Source organism: Symphalangus syndactylus, chromosome 12, assembly GCF_028878055.3.
Source record: "Symphalangus syndactylus isolate Jambi chromosome 12, NHGRI_mSymSyn1-v2.1_pri, whole genome shotgun sequence".
NCBI classification, from domain to species: domain Eukaryota; kingdom Metazoa; phylum Chordata; class Mammalia; order Primates; family Hylobatidae; genus Symphalangus; species Symphalangus syndactylus.
Genome location: NC_072441.2, coordinates 86,864,724 through 86,883,658, shown reverse-complemented (window position 1 = coordinate 86,883,658; position 18,935 = coordinate 86,864,724). Strand labels below are relative to the sequence as shown.

The 18,935-nt window shown below is 36.5% G+C and overlaps 1 protein-coding gene across 2 annotated transcripts; it reads left to right on the top strand.

The window, feature by feature from the left end:
* OR6Y1 (olfactory receptor family 6 subfamily Y member 1) lies at nucleotides 1-10,162 on the top strand. Of its 2 annotated transcripts, none has more exons than XM_063628155.1 (2): nucleotides 1-143; nucleotides 6,601-10,162. In XM_063628155.1, the coding sequence occupies exons 1-2, from the start codon at nucleotides 141-143 to the stop codon at nucleotides 7,582-7,584; spliced, it is 987 nt and encodes a 328-aa protein (XP_063484225.1). In that variant the 5' UTR covers nucleotides 1-140; the 3' UTR covers nucleotides 7,585-10,162. The 2 variants fall into 2 exon arrangements, with proteins under 2 accessions (XP_063484225.1, XP_063484224.1); XM_063628154.1 differs by having other exon boundaries at nucleotides 5,170-10,162.
* The last annotated feature ends 8,773 nt before the right edge of the window (nucleotides 10,163-18,935 follow it).

Below are 18,935 nucleotides of genomic sequence, written 5' to 3'. Positions count from 1 at the left end.
AACCAGACTTGACCAGAAACTCTCTAGGCTTATGCACATTGTTCTCCTTCTCTTGGTCTATATGATTTCTTCTCTTTTCTCAGCGCAAGCTGGCCATCCTTGATAAAGCTAGGTGGGAAAAGGGTTATATTCCTGAAAAAATGGTGAGTTGAAAAAAAGACTCTCAGATATTTCCAAAGGGGAATTTAGTCATCTTTTAATTATTTATTTTTATGAAGGAAAGTAGGGAATAATTGAAGATAAATTGTATGTAAATTACTGATTCATCTAGTATTTTATTTTATTGATTTTTAAAGATAGTTTGTCATCTTTAAGCCTATAATGGGTAGTGATACAACAAGTTATAGATGGAGAGGAATTTAGTATATACATAGATTAATTTCAGTTCAACAAAGATTTTTTTCAGCATCTATGTATATCTAGCCATATGAAATATGTTAAGGATTCAGAAATATAGTGTAATATGGATTCTCATGTCATTTTAAGACTCTACTGTGATAACTTACCCTAGGTGAAATAGGCCTGAGTATGAAAATTTCCCAAAGGTCTGTTTTGAAGATACCTCAACTTAATGCATCTGCCCAACTCTGCCTTCCAAAGCACAGATTCCAGATCTACTCTGACATAAGGGACTGAAAAAGAGAAAGTGGAATAGAGGATGAAATTAATGGGCCAGTGTAGATGAATGAATACATGTATGCGAGAAGTGGTGGATCGAACATGAGTATGTGAGTAAGCATGTGTGTTTAATGTTAAATAAGAGCAGGGACTGACAAACAAAATGATGTCTGGAGGGTCGGATGGCTTATAATATTATTCCTGCTACATTTTTTTCTTTTATTTTTAATTAATATGTATATATGTAATTGTACATATTTGTGGGGTATATAGTAATGTTTTGATCCATATAATGAACCATGATCAGATCAGAGTAATTAGCATATTCATCTTCTCAAACACTGACAATTTCTTAGTGTTGGGAACATTCAGTATCCTCCTTCAAATATCTAGCTATTTGAAACTATGTATCATATTACTGTTAACTACAGTCATCCTACAGTGCTATAGAACACTAGAATTTCACTTCTAGTGATAGTGCCATAGAGCAAGAAAAATTCCCTTTCTGTTGTCCTGGTTAGTCAAAAAAAAATGCATCACATTATGTGACCACATTTATTTTCAACTTGAAATCCTGAAATAAAATGCAAAGATTAATCATACTCAAATGAGACCCACAGAAATTAAGCCACTTTTCCCAAAGGACCTAGTTGGAAATTAAATTATTTCAAAATACAAGTCACGGTATTGGAAAGTTATAAAGTATAGAGGATCAGGGATATGAAATAGATATTTTTTCTCTAAAGTCTTCAAAGCCAACTCACAGTAGAAACGGAGAGGTGCAAAGGGGCTTACTACATAGCATCAAGGCAATCTGTCCTACCACAAACCTAGGAGCTGTTACACATATCACCCTGAAGCATATTTGTTCCTGAAAAGGCCTAGGAAAAGGGAGCTGGATTAGAATTGTACCTCTTTAAAATTGATTTGAAGGAGTAAGAATGTGTTCCTACCCTTTAGAAAATGGGCGCGGTGGCTCACGCTTGTAATCCCAGCACTTTGGGAGGCCGAGGCGGGCGGATCACGAGGTCAGGAGATCGAGACCATGGTGAAACCCCGTCTCTACTAAAAAGACAAAAAATTAGCTGGGCGTGGTGGCGGGCGCCTGTAGTCCCAGCTACTCGGAGAGGCTGAGGCAGGAGAATGGCGTGAACCCGGGAGGCGGAGCTTGCAGTGAGCCGAGATTGCGCCACTGCACTCCAGCCTGGGTGACAGAGCAAGACTCCGTCTCAAAAAAAAAAAAAAAAAAAAAAAAAAAAGAAAATGGCTATTGAGGGTCCAAGACCCTCAATGTCCACCTCTGGCTAACCTACACTTTTTTTTCCTCACCTCCCTGCAGGAATTAGTAGAAGATTAGATTGAGCACAAGTGATTGCTCTGTTACTTCTTTCACCACCTATGTTCCATTTTTGAAGACTTCTGAGACCCTCAGATTGGCTAAACCAATCCCCACAGAGCTTGTATGGCAATTTTTAAAATGCCTCCATTACCAGGAGCAATTAGACCATATACATTTTCTTTCCTATACCTCATTTTCCCACAAACAACAGAGCAGGTCATTTCCTAGACCCATTATTATCCTGGGCTCATTGCCCAGTAGCTATGGGAAAGGTCATATCCACCCTCCCTGGGAAATCAGAAAGAGAGCCTCTTGGTCCTCTCTGGTGGAAGTCTCAAGGGGAAAAAGAAGATATTCTTACTCTCTGATTCCAGAGTGAAACTAAGCCTTAAATACCGTTGTATTTTCCATAGCTTGATGATATTTGTCCCCATTAAATGTCCCAGGTAAGCTGGAATCATCCGAAGAGGATGATCACAAACTTCAGGGAACTGATAACCTGGCTATATATATAACCATACATATATATGGAACTTGGGTGGCTTAATCTAAAAAAGGAGACATGATGAGACAGGGGTAAGGGGGTTGATGAGGGGGGCAATTGGAGGTTTAATGGACCTTACAGCTATTTTCAAACAGTGAAATCTATCCTTTGAGAAGGTGATGAGACTTACTTTCAGAAACAGAACCAGGACCCCTGAATGTGGGTGCATTGGGTTTCAGAAGAGAAAGCCTTCCATCTCCCAAATCAAAAGTTTCTCTTATTTAAAGTATGGCTAGTTTTATAGATATTGGATTTCCATTCCTGGAAAAAGTCAGGCAAAGTCTGGATGAATACTTGTGTCTATACATTGGTGATTCACAAATGTGGTAGGGAGCTAAATCATATTACCTCTCAGGTTCTTTGCCATCCTACAATCCTGTGTTTCTAGAGCTGAAGGATCTCATTCTACTTGCTTAGCAGTGTGTGTGTGTGCGCGCGCACGTGTGTGTGTGTGTAATCAATACAATGGACAAGCAATTGTGAAAGCTAAAATATATATTTATTGAGAAAATCATAGTTGTAAGACTCGCACTAACTTTTATATTCTATTCAAATCAGGCTAAAACTTAAGATGATTTGTCCTTCTTGAAAATTGGGTCAGATAAGCAATTAATTTGAATGAAGTTGTGTAAGATAACAGCGAGCCACAGAAGGAATTAAATTGAATGAATTGTATAAGACAATTGGGGATTAAGGCTTGCCAGGGACTAAAATGTAATCATTAATAAATTGTTACTCTGCCACTATATAGTTGTTTAAACTTAGAGAAAATCACTTAAATCACTCTGGGATTTCCTTATCTGAGGAAAATAAAGAAGTTTGAATTAAAATACCACTGATTTTAAAATGCTATTATTTCATGAGACAAGTCCACAATGCGTAACTGAGAGTTGGCTACAAGAAAAATTGAGATGGTTTAACCTGCTGCTAGGTAATATGTTTGAGATCCGTAGTACTGGAATCTTCAACTGACTCTTGGCTCTCAGCCCAGCCCTTTGATTCTCCTTAAATTTTCATTCCTTTCATACAGTGCCATTAAAACTATTTTTAAAGGTACAATTTAATTCTCAGAAGAAAAAAAAAGCCTCACCCAATTCATAGATCATCCTCTACATACTCATACACAAAAATCAGTGGATTATAAAAAATAAATTTGCTATTTAATTTCAATTCTGCTGTTAAGCAATTTAGCTGTGTACCATTCAGCTAGACATTTAATATCTTTGGGTCAAGTCAGCACTGTAACATTGGTGCTAACTCCATGATGGTGAACATCAGATAGAATGATGTGAATGTGCTTTCACATACACAAATGTGAGTTATCATCTGGCAGTAAAGACGCTTCCATATATTCAGCATAGCCTCCTCAGAATCCAGTTGCTATAAAACTTCCACTGGAGGGAAGGCTGTTAACTATGTGAGCCTTGCTCTCTTCCTCACAAGCCTGCCCAGTGGACTATCTAAACAGTCTTAGAAGGCACTAGGATGTGACTCAGACAATCTAGCCCTAGAAATTAGGAATCTAAACCCCTTACTATATCTACAATGTATGTGCCTTTTGATAAAGCACTCTACCTTTTTATACATTAACTTTCACACTTATCAAAATATAATTCTATATATACATATGTGTGAATAATTTTGAAACTTGAATGTGAGCATATTGTGCTCTGAATTGTTTTCCTCTTCTACTTGACTGCTAGGGACCTCAAAGCTAAATTCCATGCTCAAATGATAAAGCTGCTTAATCAGATGTTCTTTATATATACTGTATACTCCCTTTCCTTTTTATTTCTTTGTATTTTTACTTTGTGGAGCTTCATCTGGACTGTGCTGGAGTTAGAGGAAGAATGAATGAATGCATATTTCTGTGAAAATATCCCCTACTTTATTTACTTATTCTTATACTTAAAATTAAATTAGATGTTTTTATTTCCAGCTTCATGTCTGAAGCAGCTACTCAAGAATGACAATATCTATTGCAAAGGAATGGAGAATATAATACATTATTTAGTAGAATTATTCTAACTATGCTTTTTAGGCTAGGCATCTTCTACAGGACACTGTGGGTGGTTCCAAGAAAAGAGGACATTAGGGTATAATGTCTTGCCTGTAGTTTTCCACAATATTTTTAAAAAATAGACGCAAAGATTAAGCCCAAGGACATGGCTCTGGAGACTGGTATCCTATTACTATGGACCAAGAAAGTGCCTCCCAAACAGTAATACTACCCTCAATAGCTAGAAACATGTTCATTTCATCAATTCATTGAAAATGGTGGTGATGTAGTAAGAGAGAGCAAGATGGAGATTGGCCTACACTCTTCACAAATAGATTTTAAGTTGGTTTGAATTTTTGGACTCAAAGATATTTTTTTAAATCGGGATAAAGAAAAAGATAAGGAGGATTCATAAACCTTGCCTTGCTTGTAAGTCCCACTCTCACACTGCCTAGTGAATACCAAGCTGCGGTGAGCAAGGACAAGTTTTGTGTTGACTGTGTGTGTGTTTGTGTTTGTGTGTGTGTTTCTCAGGAACTGTATTCCAAAAGAAAAGAAAATTATTTGCATTTACACTGTTATATATTCTTTGCCTTTTCTGAGTTATCTGTGTCCATTTCTCTCTCTAAGAAGGAATAATCCTGCCTTTCTATTCTGCCTTTCTTTCAGGAATCTAAAGCTGAAATCTAAGTGGGAAGAGGAAATGGATAGTATGGGCAGTAGTTTTCTGGCTCTGCAACCTCGTGATCATTCCTTAGAAAAAAAAAAACCCTCCCCTAGTTGTCCTACATATTTATGCCATAAAATAGAGCTGTTGAGAAATGGGGAGCAAGAGTGACTGTGGCCCTGGAGAAGAGCAGAAAAGAGAACTGAAGCAATAGGACACAGAGCAAGACTTGAAATGGGAAGGTGTTTAGTATCAATAGGTTTGGGAATGATTATCAGCCTAACACAAAAAGAGGTCACACATTTTGCTAAATTAATGCACAGAAATGCAGAAGAGTCACTGATAGAATTCTTGCTTGTTTTCTCTGACATTACTCCCAACAGATTACATTTTTTAAATTTATTACCCTTGGAAAAGTCCCACAGTCCTCTCCCTTTTCTCATTAACAATGGCTGCTGTTTGCACCAGTTTTTTTTTGCTGTTTTCAGCAGGGGTCGAAGTTGGTGTGGGGGAAGCTTTGTGTGGGGTGGAGTGTGTGTTGTTTTAAAAGGAGGAGGAACTATGTATGTGGGGTAAGTAGAGTAGCCTGGAAAGGTAACAGCAAATATCATAGGAACTGAATTTAAACTTTAAATCCCATTTGATATTCACAAAATGTGAACCCCATTGTATTATCCCCATTTTAGAAATAAAGTAACTAATATTCTAAAAGATTATGTGGTATTCTCACTTAGCTATATAAAGAGAAAAGTTGGATTTGAATGCACTTTTGTCAAACTCCTAAGCAAGCATTTTATACAATGGATTGTATTGAAGAAACTATTACCCTTCATGTTATCCATTCAATTTCGTTCTCTGAAAAGCTGGTGAATAATTGCATCAAACCTGATTTTGCTGTTAATCCTGTGGGTATGCTCAACTATTGCTTCATTCAAGCTTAAGCACCTTGTTAGACAAAAGCAAGAAAGTTCTCTCCATTTTACAGATAAGTGGGGTCATGCAACCACTCCAGAGTCACACAAATTGCTCCTAAAGAATGGGAAATTGGGCCTTCTTTCTCCTCTCCATATTTAGTAGATGGGGATGTTTTGCCTGTGGTGAAAGGGTGGTCTGGAGACCACTTTTTTATGTGCCCAAAAGTGATATATTGGCAAAGCACAGAACTGGGATTTAGAAAGTTATAATCTCTATTTTGTATGACCTTGGACAAGTTACTGCTCTTGAGAAAATTTGAAAACAAGTTAAAATATAAGCTCTCTAAATTCCATCTTTTCTCAAAAGCTTTGGTTCTCTTCATAATTCAAGAGGCAGTAAGATAAAAAAGCAGAAAGCTCCTATTGTGATAAATTTGCTGGTAGTGGGCTCTGTCAATACAAATAACCATAGACTAGTGCTTGTGTCACAGAAGGAACTGACTTTGTCTGTGCCCACAGCCAATCATGACCACCATAATTCTGGAAGCAGATAATCGTACAGTGACAACACATTTCATTCTTCTGGGGTTTCCAACAAGACCAGCCTTACAGCTTCTCTTTTTCTTCATTTTCCTGCCAACCTATCTGCTGACACTGCTGGAGAATCTTCTTATCATCTTAGCTATCCACAGTGATGGGCAGCTGCATAAGCCCATGTACTTCTTCTTGAGCCACCTCTCCTTCCTGGAGATGTGGTATGTCACAGTCATCAGCCCCAGGATGCTTGTTGACTTCCTCAGTCATGACAAGAGTATTTCCTTCAATGGCTGCATGACTCAACTTTACTTTTTTGTGACCTTTGTCTGCACTGAGTACATTCTTCTTGCTATCATGGCCTTTGACCGCTATGTAGCCATTTGTAATCCACTACGCTACCCAGTCATCATGACCAACCAGCTCTGTGGCACACTGGCTGGAGGATGCTGGTTCTGTGGACTCATGACTGCCATGATTAAGATGGTTTTTATAGCGCAACTTCACTACTGTGGCACGCCTCAGATCAATCACTACTTTTGTGATATCTCTCCACTCCTTAACGTCTCCTGTGAGGACTCCTCACAGGCTGAGCTGGTGGACTTTTTCTTGGCCCTCATGGTCATTGTTATTCCTCTTTGTGTTGTGGTGGCATCCTACGCTGCTATCCTTGCCACCATCCTCAGGATCCCTTCCGCTCAGGGCTGCCAAAAGACATTCTCCACCTGTGCTTCCCACCTGACCGTTGTAATTCTCTTCTATTCCACAACCCTTTTCACCTATGCCCGTCCCAAACTCATGTATGCCTACAATTCCAACAAAGTGGTATCTGTTCTCTACACTGTCATCGTTCCACTCCTCAACCCCATCATTTACTGTCTGAGGAACCGTGAAGTAAAGGCAGCCCTCAGAAAGACCATACACTGCAGAGCAACTGGGCCCCAGGGAAATGGGGCTTTCAGTAGTTAAAAAATCTATAGATTCCTTTCAGCCTTGAACTGAGAGATGATCACTACACACTTTCCCCCTCAGTCTTGTCTTTGGTTATTCCCCAATCTCCAGTACTGTAACACCGCTCTCCTCTGTGTGTGTGTGCATGTGTGTGTGTGTGTATACACAATCATGATCAGAGAAAAATGTTCTCAAGAAGTAATGTCTGCTATCAGGCTGAGAGACAAGTTTTAAAATGTTAGAAAAGCTATTTGAAATCAGGAAGAAACACAGAGAGAGAGACAGAGAGAGTGGGTGGTAGGAGGGAGGAAAGGAGGAAGATAAATACTTTTTCCACACAACTTATCAAAATAAATGCCAGACAGGACAAACAATTAAATATAAAGAATAAAACCATCATTCATCTCTCGGATGGTTAGAAAAGGGTTTTTAAACACTCTATATTGTAGAAGTAAAAGAAAAAGATCGACATAAATTAATGCCTGTTAGGCACAGCGGCACATACCTATAGTCCCAGCTACTCAAGAGACTGAGGCAGGAGGATCCCCTGAGTCCAGGAACTTGGGCCCAGCCTGGTCAGCATAGGGAGACCCCATCCACATCCCTCCAAATAACATAAATGATTAATTTGTTAAGGCTTTTAAAAACAAAAGATTAAGTTTATACCAAATAACAAAGTGAAAACTATTACTAATTTTTATTATTAATGTTATAATAACATATACCAACCTTAAATATTAAAAAATGTTTAAAATACACTTATAAAAATTAAACTCTCAATGGAAAAACAAGTTAAGTATATAAACACAATTTTAAAAGTAGGTAGTTGTTATGGGCAAAGTTATGTCCCACTCCTCCCTCCCTCCAAAAAACTACGTTGTCCTAACCCCAGTCTCTCAGAATGTGACCATATTTGGAAGTAGGGTTTTTATAGTGGTAATCGAGCTAAAATTTGACTGCTAGGGTGGGCCCTAAGACAATATGACTGGTGTCATTATAAAAAGGAAAAATTTGGACACAGACACACACAGAGGAAAGACAATGTGCACACACACAGGGCAGAGAGCAACCATGTTTCTGCAGTAATGCATCTATAAGCTAAGGAAGAAGTATTGCTGGCAAACACCAGAAGCTAGAAGCAGCAAGGAAGGATGTTACCCTAGAGCTGAAAGAGAGAGAGAGAGAGTATGGCCCTCCCAAGTACTTGATTTCTGATTCCTAACATCAAAAGATACTGAGACAGTATTTGGTACTTTGTAATGGCAGCCCTAGGAAACTAATACTGAAGCCAATAAACCCTAGAATTTTTAAAAAGATATTAAAAAACAAAAATTGACAAATGGGATATAATTAAACTAACAAGCTTCTGCACAGCAAAAGAAATTATCAACAGCGTGAACAAACAACCTACAGAATGAAAACATTTTTGGCAAACCATACAACTGACAAAGGTCTAATATTCAGCATCTATAAGGAACTTAAACATATTTACAAGATGAAAACAAACAACTCCATTTAAAAGTGGGCAAAGAATGTGAACAGACACTTTTCAAAAGAGAACATACATGCAGCCAACAATCATATGAAAAAAAGGCTCACTGATCATTAGAGAAATGAAAATCAAAACCACAATGAGTGGTTTTATTTTATTTTATTATTATCATACTTTAAGTTTTAGGGTACATGTGCACAATGTGCAGGTTTGTTACATATGTATACATGTGCCATGTTGGTGTGCTGCACCCATTAACTCATCATTTAGCATTAGGTATATCTCCTAATGCTATCCCTCCCCCCTCCCCCCTCCCCCCACCCCACAACAGTCCCCCGAGTGTGATGTTCCCCTTCCTGTGTCCATAATAATAGCCATTCTAACTGGTGTGAAGTGATGTCTCATTTTGTTACCATCTAACACTGCTCCGAATGGCTATTAATAAAATGTAAAAAAATAACAGATGCTGGTAAGGTTGTGGAGAAAAAGGAACACTTATTCACTGTTGATGGGAGTGTATATTAGTTCCATTTATGTAAAAGTGTAGTGATTCCTCAAAGGCCTAAAAACAGAAATACCATTTGACCCAGCAATCCCATTACTGGGTATATACCTTTAATATAAATCATTCTACTATAAAGACACATGCACATGTATGTTTATTGCAGCACTGTTTACAATAGCAAAGACATGGAACCAACCACAATGCCCATCAATAATAGACTGGATAAAGAAAATGTGCTACATATACACCATGAAATACTATGCAGCCATAAAAAAAGAATTAGATCATGTCCTTTCCGGGAACATGGATGGGGCTGGAGGCCATCACCTTTAGCAAACTAATGCAAGAACAGAAAACCAAATACCACATATTCTCACTTGTGAGTAGGGGCTAAATGATGAGAACTCTTGGAAACACAGTAGGGAACAATGACACTGGGGCCTATTTGAGGGTGCAGGGTGGGAGGAGGTAGAGGATCAGGAGAAATAACTAATGGGTAATAGGCTTAATACCTGGGTGACAAAATAATCTGTACAACAAACCCCCATAATATGATTACCTATATAATAAACCTACACATGTACCCTTGAACTTAAAATAAAAATTAAATTAAAAAATTAAAATTTAAACAAGATTAAGATACCCAAAAATTTTAATTGGTTATTTATGTGAGATATTACCCATCACATAAGTGACATAAGAAATTGTATAATACTGCCTGTGGTTATATAAATTATTTCAAACTCTGGAAGTCAATTTAGAAATAGTTCCCTTGGCTCTATAATTTCAAATATAGGAGTCTGTATTAGGGTTATAATTTATGAAGCTATATGCACACACATATTCAATGAAGCATATTTAATTTTAAAAGCGTGTACATTTTCCAAATAATTGGAATATTTAAGTAAAGTATGGTTTACCTATGAAAGGGAATACTATACAGATATTGCAAGTCATATTTTGAAAGAAAACAATGGTACAAAATAATTATCATATTAAATTAAAAGGTAGAATATAAAATTGTGGCATAGTTTGATATTATGAACAACTACATTAATAAAGATATAATTAATGATAGAAAGATAAATGTGTATGTGTGTATGTAAAAAAATTCTAGAGAGATTTTAAGTGATACTTTCAAATTATTTTCTCCACAGTTATGGCTTATTTTATAATTACCTGTATTTTATAAAAGTTCTATAATGAACATGTATTAACTCTATAATTACTATTCACCAAAAATATTAACCACATGAGGGAAAAGAAAACATGTCCTGGTGTTTTTGTTTTTCTTGAATACATTTCCTTCATTTAAATTACATTAACTATAAAAATTCAGTAATTTGTAGTACCTGATTGTAACTGATACTGTGTTGGGGGTTTTATGAAGCCATATATCACTACTCTTATGCCTGACCATGTTCTTAAGCCAGTTGAGAAGTAAAACAAATCAGACAACAAAATGAAAATCAAAATCTCATCTTTGGCCAGACTTTGTGGCTCATGCCTGTGATCCCAGCACTTTGGGAGGCCAAAGGAGGAGGATCCCTTGAGCCTAGGAATTTGAGTCCAGCCTGGGCAACCTAGCAAGACCTTATCTCTACAATAGTTATAAAATTAGGTGGGTGTGGTGGTGTACACCTGTGGTCCCAGCTACTTGGGAAGCAGAGGTGGGAGAATTGCTTGAGTCAGGGTAGTGGGACTGAGGTGGGAGAATTGCTTGAGCCAGGATGGTAGGGGTGCAGTGAGTTGTGATCTCACCACTGCACTCTAGCCTGGGTGACAGAGTGAAACCCTGTCTCAAAAAAAAAAAAAAAAACTATCTTTATTAGTGTTTATGGCTAAGTTGGAGGAATACTAAACCCTCTAATTAGACAGACTTCTGTACCCAATGAACTGGCATAGTCAGACACCTTCAGTTCTCCCCTAATGTTTTAGCCTCTTGTGACTTGTTGGTTCCCACAGAGAAGAAAAAGAGAATGGGGATGTGTAGAAGCCCCTCCTCCCAGATATGACAACGCACACTGGGGTCTGGTGGTGGAGGGTGGAGACTGGGTGAGGGAAAGCATTAGGAAAAATAGCTAATACATGCTGGGCTTAATACCTAGGTGATGGGTTGATAGGTGCAGTAAACCACCAGGCACACATTTATGCAACAAACCTGCATATCCTGCACATGTATCCCAGAACTTAAAATAAAATAAAATATTTTTTTAAATAGAATGATGGATTAAGAACCTCTGAAAATTCATTCTTTCATATAAGAAGCAACAACACTGGCAAAAATTGTCAAAATCAACTTTTCAAAATGCATATAAACTAGAAATTATGGCCTGCACACAGAAAGATAAAGTAGTAAGTAGAAACTGTCCCTTAGGAAATCCAAACATGAATTTTACTAGCTAAATCTTTTAAATGAGCTATTGCAAATATGTTTAAAGAATTAGACATATTATTTCTAAAGAACTAAGGAAAACATAAGAACAATGTCTCATCACGTAGAAAATATCAATAGAGAGGCTGGGCATGGTGGTTCATGCCTGCAATCCCAACACTTTGGGAGGCCGAGGCAGGTGGATCACTTGAGGTCAGGAGTTTGAGACCAGTCTGGCCAACATAGTGAAACCCCATTGCTACTAAAGATACAAAAGTTAGCTGCATGTGGTGGCTCATGTCTGTAATCCCAACTACTTGGGAGGCTGAGGCAGAAGAATCACTTGAACCCGGGAGATGAAGTTTGCAGTGAGCCAAGGTCACGCCACTGCATTCCATCCTGGGCGACAGATTGAGACTCTGTCTCAAAAAAAAAAAAATTAAATTAAATTAAATTAAATTATAAATTTTTTTAAAAAAGAAAATATCAATAGAGAAAAATTCTAAAAAAGAACCAAATAGAAATTCCTGATTTAAAATCCAATAACTGAAATAAAAATTTTACTACAATCTCAACATTAAATTTGAAGGCCGGGAGCGGTGGCTCACGCTTGTAATCCCAGCACTTTGGGAGGCCGAGGCGGGCGGATCACGAGGTCAGGAGATCGAGACCACGGTGAAACCCAGTCTCTACTAAAAAATACAAAAAAAAATTAGCCGGGCGTGGTGGCGGGCGCCTGTAGTCCCAGCTACTCGGAGAGGCTGAGGCAGGAGAATGGCGTGAACCCGGGAGGCGGAGCTTGCAGTGAGCCGAGATTGCGCCACTGCACTCCAGCCTGGGTGACAGAGCAAGACTTCGTCTCAAAAAAAAAAAAAAAAAAAAAAAAAAAAAAAAAATGGCAAAACACAGAAAACCAAATTTTGTATGATTCAATTTATATGAAATGTTCAGAATAAGCAAATCTTTGGATACTGAAAGTAAATTTGTGATTGCCTAGGGTTGAGTGTAGGGAGAGAGGGCGGTGGAGAGTGGCTGCTAATCAGTATGAGGTTTCTTTAGAGGGTGATAAAAATGTTCTGGAATTAAATAATTATGACAGTTGCAGAACTTTGCAAACAGTGAAAACTGCTGAAATTGTATGCTTAAAAATAATGAACTAGACAGATGAGAGATGAGAGAGAGAGAAGGGCAGAGAGACAAAATTTGTGACCTAAGATAATGTCTACATTCAGAGCCTGACAACTGACCACCCCACACTTCTCTAGACCTGTCATTTTATCTTAGATTGAAAGCTTAAACTAAATCCTATTCAGCCCTGATACTGTGTCGTTCCATGTCCTCACAAATAGTCCAACTCTATCACTAAAAATCTAGGCCCTAAATGATCAAGGCAGAGATTTTCTTCATAACCCTGGAAACCATTTCAGAATGCTGACATAGAATTTATACCTGTGCGCTCTTGATAACCATGTTGAATCTTTACCTTCAGAAATCCTCAAAATGCCAATTTGTCTATGTCTGAAAAAAACAAAAAAAAATAATGCTTGGTTCAAATTCCCAAGAAGGGAAGACATAGAGGATATTGCACCAGCTTTCTTTTGTGTGGTTCTCTCTTCCACATAAAGACAGTTTTTGCTCTCGGGGATTGAGGTCACACATTTCTAGACCCAAATACAGTAACTACTTAACTCTTAAAAATTAGAATCCTAGACCCCACCTCTATTCTTTTGTGATAGTACCACAAAGGGAATCTAACTTCTCAAGCATTATTTGTTGTCAAGTCAACAAATAACCAAAGTAAATTTCAATTCAAATTCTCTTTTCCTGTTCAGGTTCTCACACTCCAACAGGTCTTAAGTTGGAAGAAGTTTTGGTGGCTGCACATCTCTTTCAGGATATTTGACCTCTTTCCCAAACGCACTGTCAAGTTAAGAATGGGAAGAGACTAGCCAGGGTGTCAAGGACATTGGAGCAAGACAAGTAGGCCAGGACCAGATACCCTTTTAATAATATCACTGATCAAGCCAGTTTCTCAGAGCTGAAATTTTCTCACAATTTTCTTTTTTGTTTTTATTTTTAATTTTTGTAGGTAAATAATAAGTGTATAATTTATTGGGTGCATGAGATGTTTTGATATAGGCATGCAATGTGAAGTAAATGCATCATGGAGAATGGAGTATCCATCTCCTCAAACATTTATCCTTTGTGTTAGAAACAATCCAGTTACACTCTTTAAGTTATTTTAAAATGTACAATTAATTTATTATTGACTATTGTCTCCCTGTTGTGATATCTCATGAAATTTCCACATACCTGAATTTTTGGGAGGAAGGAGGTTACAAGTCTAGCATTCTTTGGAGAGGCTAACCCCATTGCGGTGGAAAGATCTAAAACAGAATAAGAGTTATGTAATAAATCACCTTCTTCTGTACCTAAAACTATCAAAGCCCCTTCCTGCCTTAGTTTCTTTTCTCTTGCTTCCTTGACGTAGAATACACAAGGATGATTTCCTAACTTCATTAAAATCGCCATTAAAGAAGGCTTCCTGAACCACCCTGTCTCTGCTATCAATTTTCTCATTGGTTTATTTATTTTTGTTTTCAGAATAGTGTTTTGCCCTTACATGTATGTATTTGTTCATGTTTATAATTTTCTCCCACTAAAGTGCAGATTCCAGGAGGAATTTTTGTCTGTTTAGTTTACTAATATTTCATGTGTACATTCAACTATGGCACACATTAGGTGCTCAATAAATTTGTCAAAAGAATAATTGCATAAGTATATGTTAAGACATAGAAATGAAAATGGGAATTTTGAATACATTTTGACTATTTGCTGTTTCTAATTCCTCCTTTATGAATGTTTTTGTTCTGACTTTGTCATCTGTTAGTTTTTCATCTCTTCTAGTTGTTTATATTTTTGTTCTATCTTTTCAGTTATAGATTTTTTTATTTCCTTACTCTCTCCCTCCACTTTCTCTGACCCTTTCAATTTTTCTACAAAGACACGGACATTTGTTTATTAAAATAAAGTCACCATCTAATTATAATTGACTCATTTGTAGATGAGAAAGTTCAAAGTCAATGAATGGCCCAAGCTTCAGGAAACACCAATAAAAATTAAGAAAGTACATCATTATATTTTCAAGATTTTAAGCATTAAAAGAGAAGCTTTTCTATATTTCCTCATCAGTGTTTTTACTAGAAATTACTTTTCACTTCTTTCTCATTGATATTACAATACCTTTTTAAAAATATGTTTTTAGGGTAATTCCATTCAATAAAATTCACCTTTTTAAGGGTACTGTTCAACAAATTTTGAAAATGTGTATATTCTTAAGCAAAAACAATTAATATGAATGTTTTTGTTCTTTAGGACATTTTCTTCAACCTATAAAGTGTCTTCATGCCCCTTTACATCAAATCTCCTACCCATCCCCCTACCCTTAGTCACCAGCAATTAATATTCTTTCTGCTCCTTTAGCTTTGCCTCGTATAGCAATTCACATAAATGGAATCATCCAATGTGTAGTCTTATGTGTCAGGCTACTTTCCCTTACCATAATGTCTTTAAGACTATCTTCCACTTTGTTTCGTGCATCAGTTACGTGGAATTACCGAGTGATACTCCATCATATGGATGTAACACAATTGTTTTTCTATTCATCAGTTAATAGAAATCTGGGTGATTTTTAGTTTGGACTGTTGGGGACCAGCCTCAACACCACCTGTAGGGTATCCAAAGTTTGGTGACGACGAAGGAATGAGAAGAGACAGGTTAAGAATACAAAAAGAGTGGGGTGCCAGGGGGCCAATGCACTTTTGGAGGCTGCAAAGGCGCCAAGCTCTGGTCTCCACACAATATATTTATTGAGTACAATCACTTAGATCTAAGAAGCAGATGTTTAGGGGTGAAACGGTGAAAGGGGGATGGTGTGTCATACACCTAATCTATAGCAGTGGCGGTTTAGGTAAATTTTCTTTGTGCTGAAGCTGCATAAACGTAACTACTGATTTATTCTTTAACTTACCGGAGAGCAGCTGTGGGGAGTGGGCTTAACTAGGAGCCGGCATATCTGGCCACATTCCAATGCTTCAAAGGAGTGTCTTTCTCCTTGAGAACAGTGTTTATAGATAAGAGAGCAGGTCACGCTCTGGTCATGGGAATGTGACAGCAAAAAGGAGGCTTTCCTTCTCAGAGGCCTCCTGTGGCTTTCCACAACTTATTGTCCCATATTTTTATGGCCAGTTTATACAGCCACCCCATAAGCCTTTTTCCCAACATTGGACTATTAGTAATAAAGCTGCTATGAATATTCAAGTTTTCTTGTGAACACAAACTTTTGTTTCTCTTTAGGAGATGAGGGTTGGTTGGGGAGATTATAAGTGGAAAATATGAAATTTTATGCTTAAGTTTTGCAAAATCGGAAAACTTTACTAAGTGGCTGAATGATTTTACATTCCAACAAACAATCTGTGAGAATTTCCATTGATCTATAACTTCACAAATGATTAATAATGTCAGTCTTTCGATGTGATAATTTTAGAGGGCATATAGTGGTCTCTTGTTGATTTTAACTTGCATTTCCCTAAGGACTATTGAGGTTTAACATCTTTTTATTTATTTTCAATTTGTAAAACATCTTTTTTGAGATCTAATCAAATATTTTGCCCATTTTTAAATTGGATTTCTTTTTAAGTATTTGAATTATTCTTGCATTCCAATGCAAGTATTTGTCAGTTATATGTTTTGCTAATTTTTTTGACTTAGTAGCCTTTATCTGTTTCCTTAAAAGGCCTTTTGAAGAGCAAATGTTTTTAATTTTCTTGAAGTATAATGTATTAAATTCGTCTTTTAACGTCTGTGATTAAAAGATCTTTGTCTAAGGTCACAAAAATTTTCTCCTAAGATTCTTCTAGAGACTTATACCATCCTTATAGGTTATGTATAAATAAGTTGGTCTTAGTTTTTAATCCAATCTGACAACATCTTCTCTTAAACTATTTTTTTCTTTTTACCGCCTTCTTAAAAGCATTTATTAAGTATTCTTTTAATGTTTCCACTTACCTCACTTTTGGCTTACTAATGTTTGTTTAGGGCAACTTTCTGGGATAATGGAAATATTCCATGTCTGTTCAATCCAATACAGTGTCAACAACATGTGACTATTAATTAAACATTAAAATGTAGTTAATATAAACAGGGTGCTAAATTTTTACATTTATTGAATCATAATTAATTTAAAAGTAAATACATGTAGCTAAAGTTTACTTCATTAGCTAACATAGCTCTAGATATGATGTGTAATATATAACTGTCACCATTCATGTAATATTATATAATTTAATATATAATGAAAATCCTTATTACCTATTATTTATACTATTATTGCTACGTATTTTACTTCAACTATTCTAAACATACAATTCTTTATTATTATTTTTGCTTTAAGACATAAATTATCTTTCAAAGGTTTTTTAAATGAAAGAAAATGAATTTTATATTTACACTTCTATCCAGCATGTTATTTTCTCATCATATTTTTGTGTAGATGCAAATTTTCATCCAATAACTTCTTATATACCTGAAGCTATATATAGTATTTATTGGTGGTAAAAGTATGCTAGTGATACATTTTCACAGCTTTGGACAGTCTGAAAAAGAGTTTATTTCATCTTAATTTTTGAAGATATTTCTCCTGGCTAAAGAACTCCAAATTGATAGTTTTTGATACAAAACCAATGTAACCAAAGACAGTGTAGTGATTCCTCAAAGACCTAAAAACAGAAATACCATTTGACCCAGCAATCCCATTACTGGACATATACCCAAAGGAATATAAATCATTCTATTATAAAGACACATGCATGCATAGGTTCATTGCAGCATTATTCACAATAGCAAACACATGAAATTAACCTAAATGTCCATCAGTGGTAAACTGGATAAAGAAAATGTGGTACATATACACTGTGGAATTCTATGCAGCTATAAAAAGATGGGATCATATTCTTTGCAGAAACATTGATGGAGCTGGAGGCCATCACCTTTAGCAAACTAATTCAGGAACAGAAAGCCAAATCCCACATGTTCTCACTTACAAGTGGGAGCTAAATGATGAGAACACATGGACACACAGAGGGGACCAACACACACTGGGTCCTATTGAAGGGTGCAGATGGGGAGAAGGGAGAGGATCAGGAAAAATAACTAACGGGTACTATGCTTAATACCTGGGTGACAAAATAATCTGTACAACAAACCACCATGACACAAGTTTATTTATATTACAAGCCTGCACCTGCACATGTGCTCCAGAACTTAAAATAAAAGTTTTTTTAAAAAACTACTCTAATATTCATATGAAACTAAAAAAAAAAAAAACCTGAATAGACAAAACAATCCTAAACAAAAATAACAAAGCCAGAAGCCTCACATTAGCAGACTTCAATTTATGCAACAAGGCAACAGTAACCCAAACAGCATGATTCTAATACAAAAACACAGCCTCACATCTCTTTTTTGACAAAGTTGACAAAAATAAACAATAAAGAAAGAACTCCCTATTCAACAAATGGTTCTGAGACAAATGATAGCCATATGAAGAAGAAAAAAACTGGACCTTGATTTATTACAATAAACAAATATTAACTCAAGATGGATTAAAGACTTAAATGTGAGACCTCAAACTATAAATATCCTAGGAGAAAACCTAGGAAATACCATTCTGGACATTAGCCGTGGCAAATAATTTATGACTATGTCTCCCAAATTAATTGCAACAAACACAAAAATTGAAAAGTGGGTACTGATTAAACTAAAGAACTTTTGCACAGCAACAGAAATTATCAATAGAGTAAATAAGCAACCTACAGAATGGTAGAAAAGATTTTCAAATTATGCATCTGACAAAGATCTAATATCCAAAATCTACAACGAACTTAAACAATTAAAGAAGCAAAAAACAACCTCACTAAAAGGTCAAAAAGGACATAAAC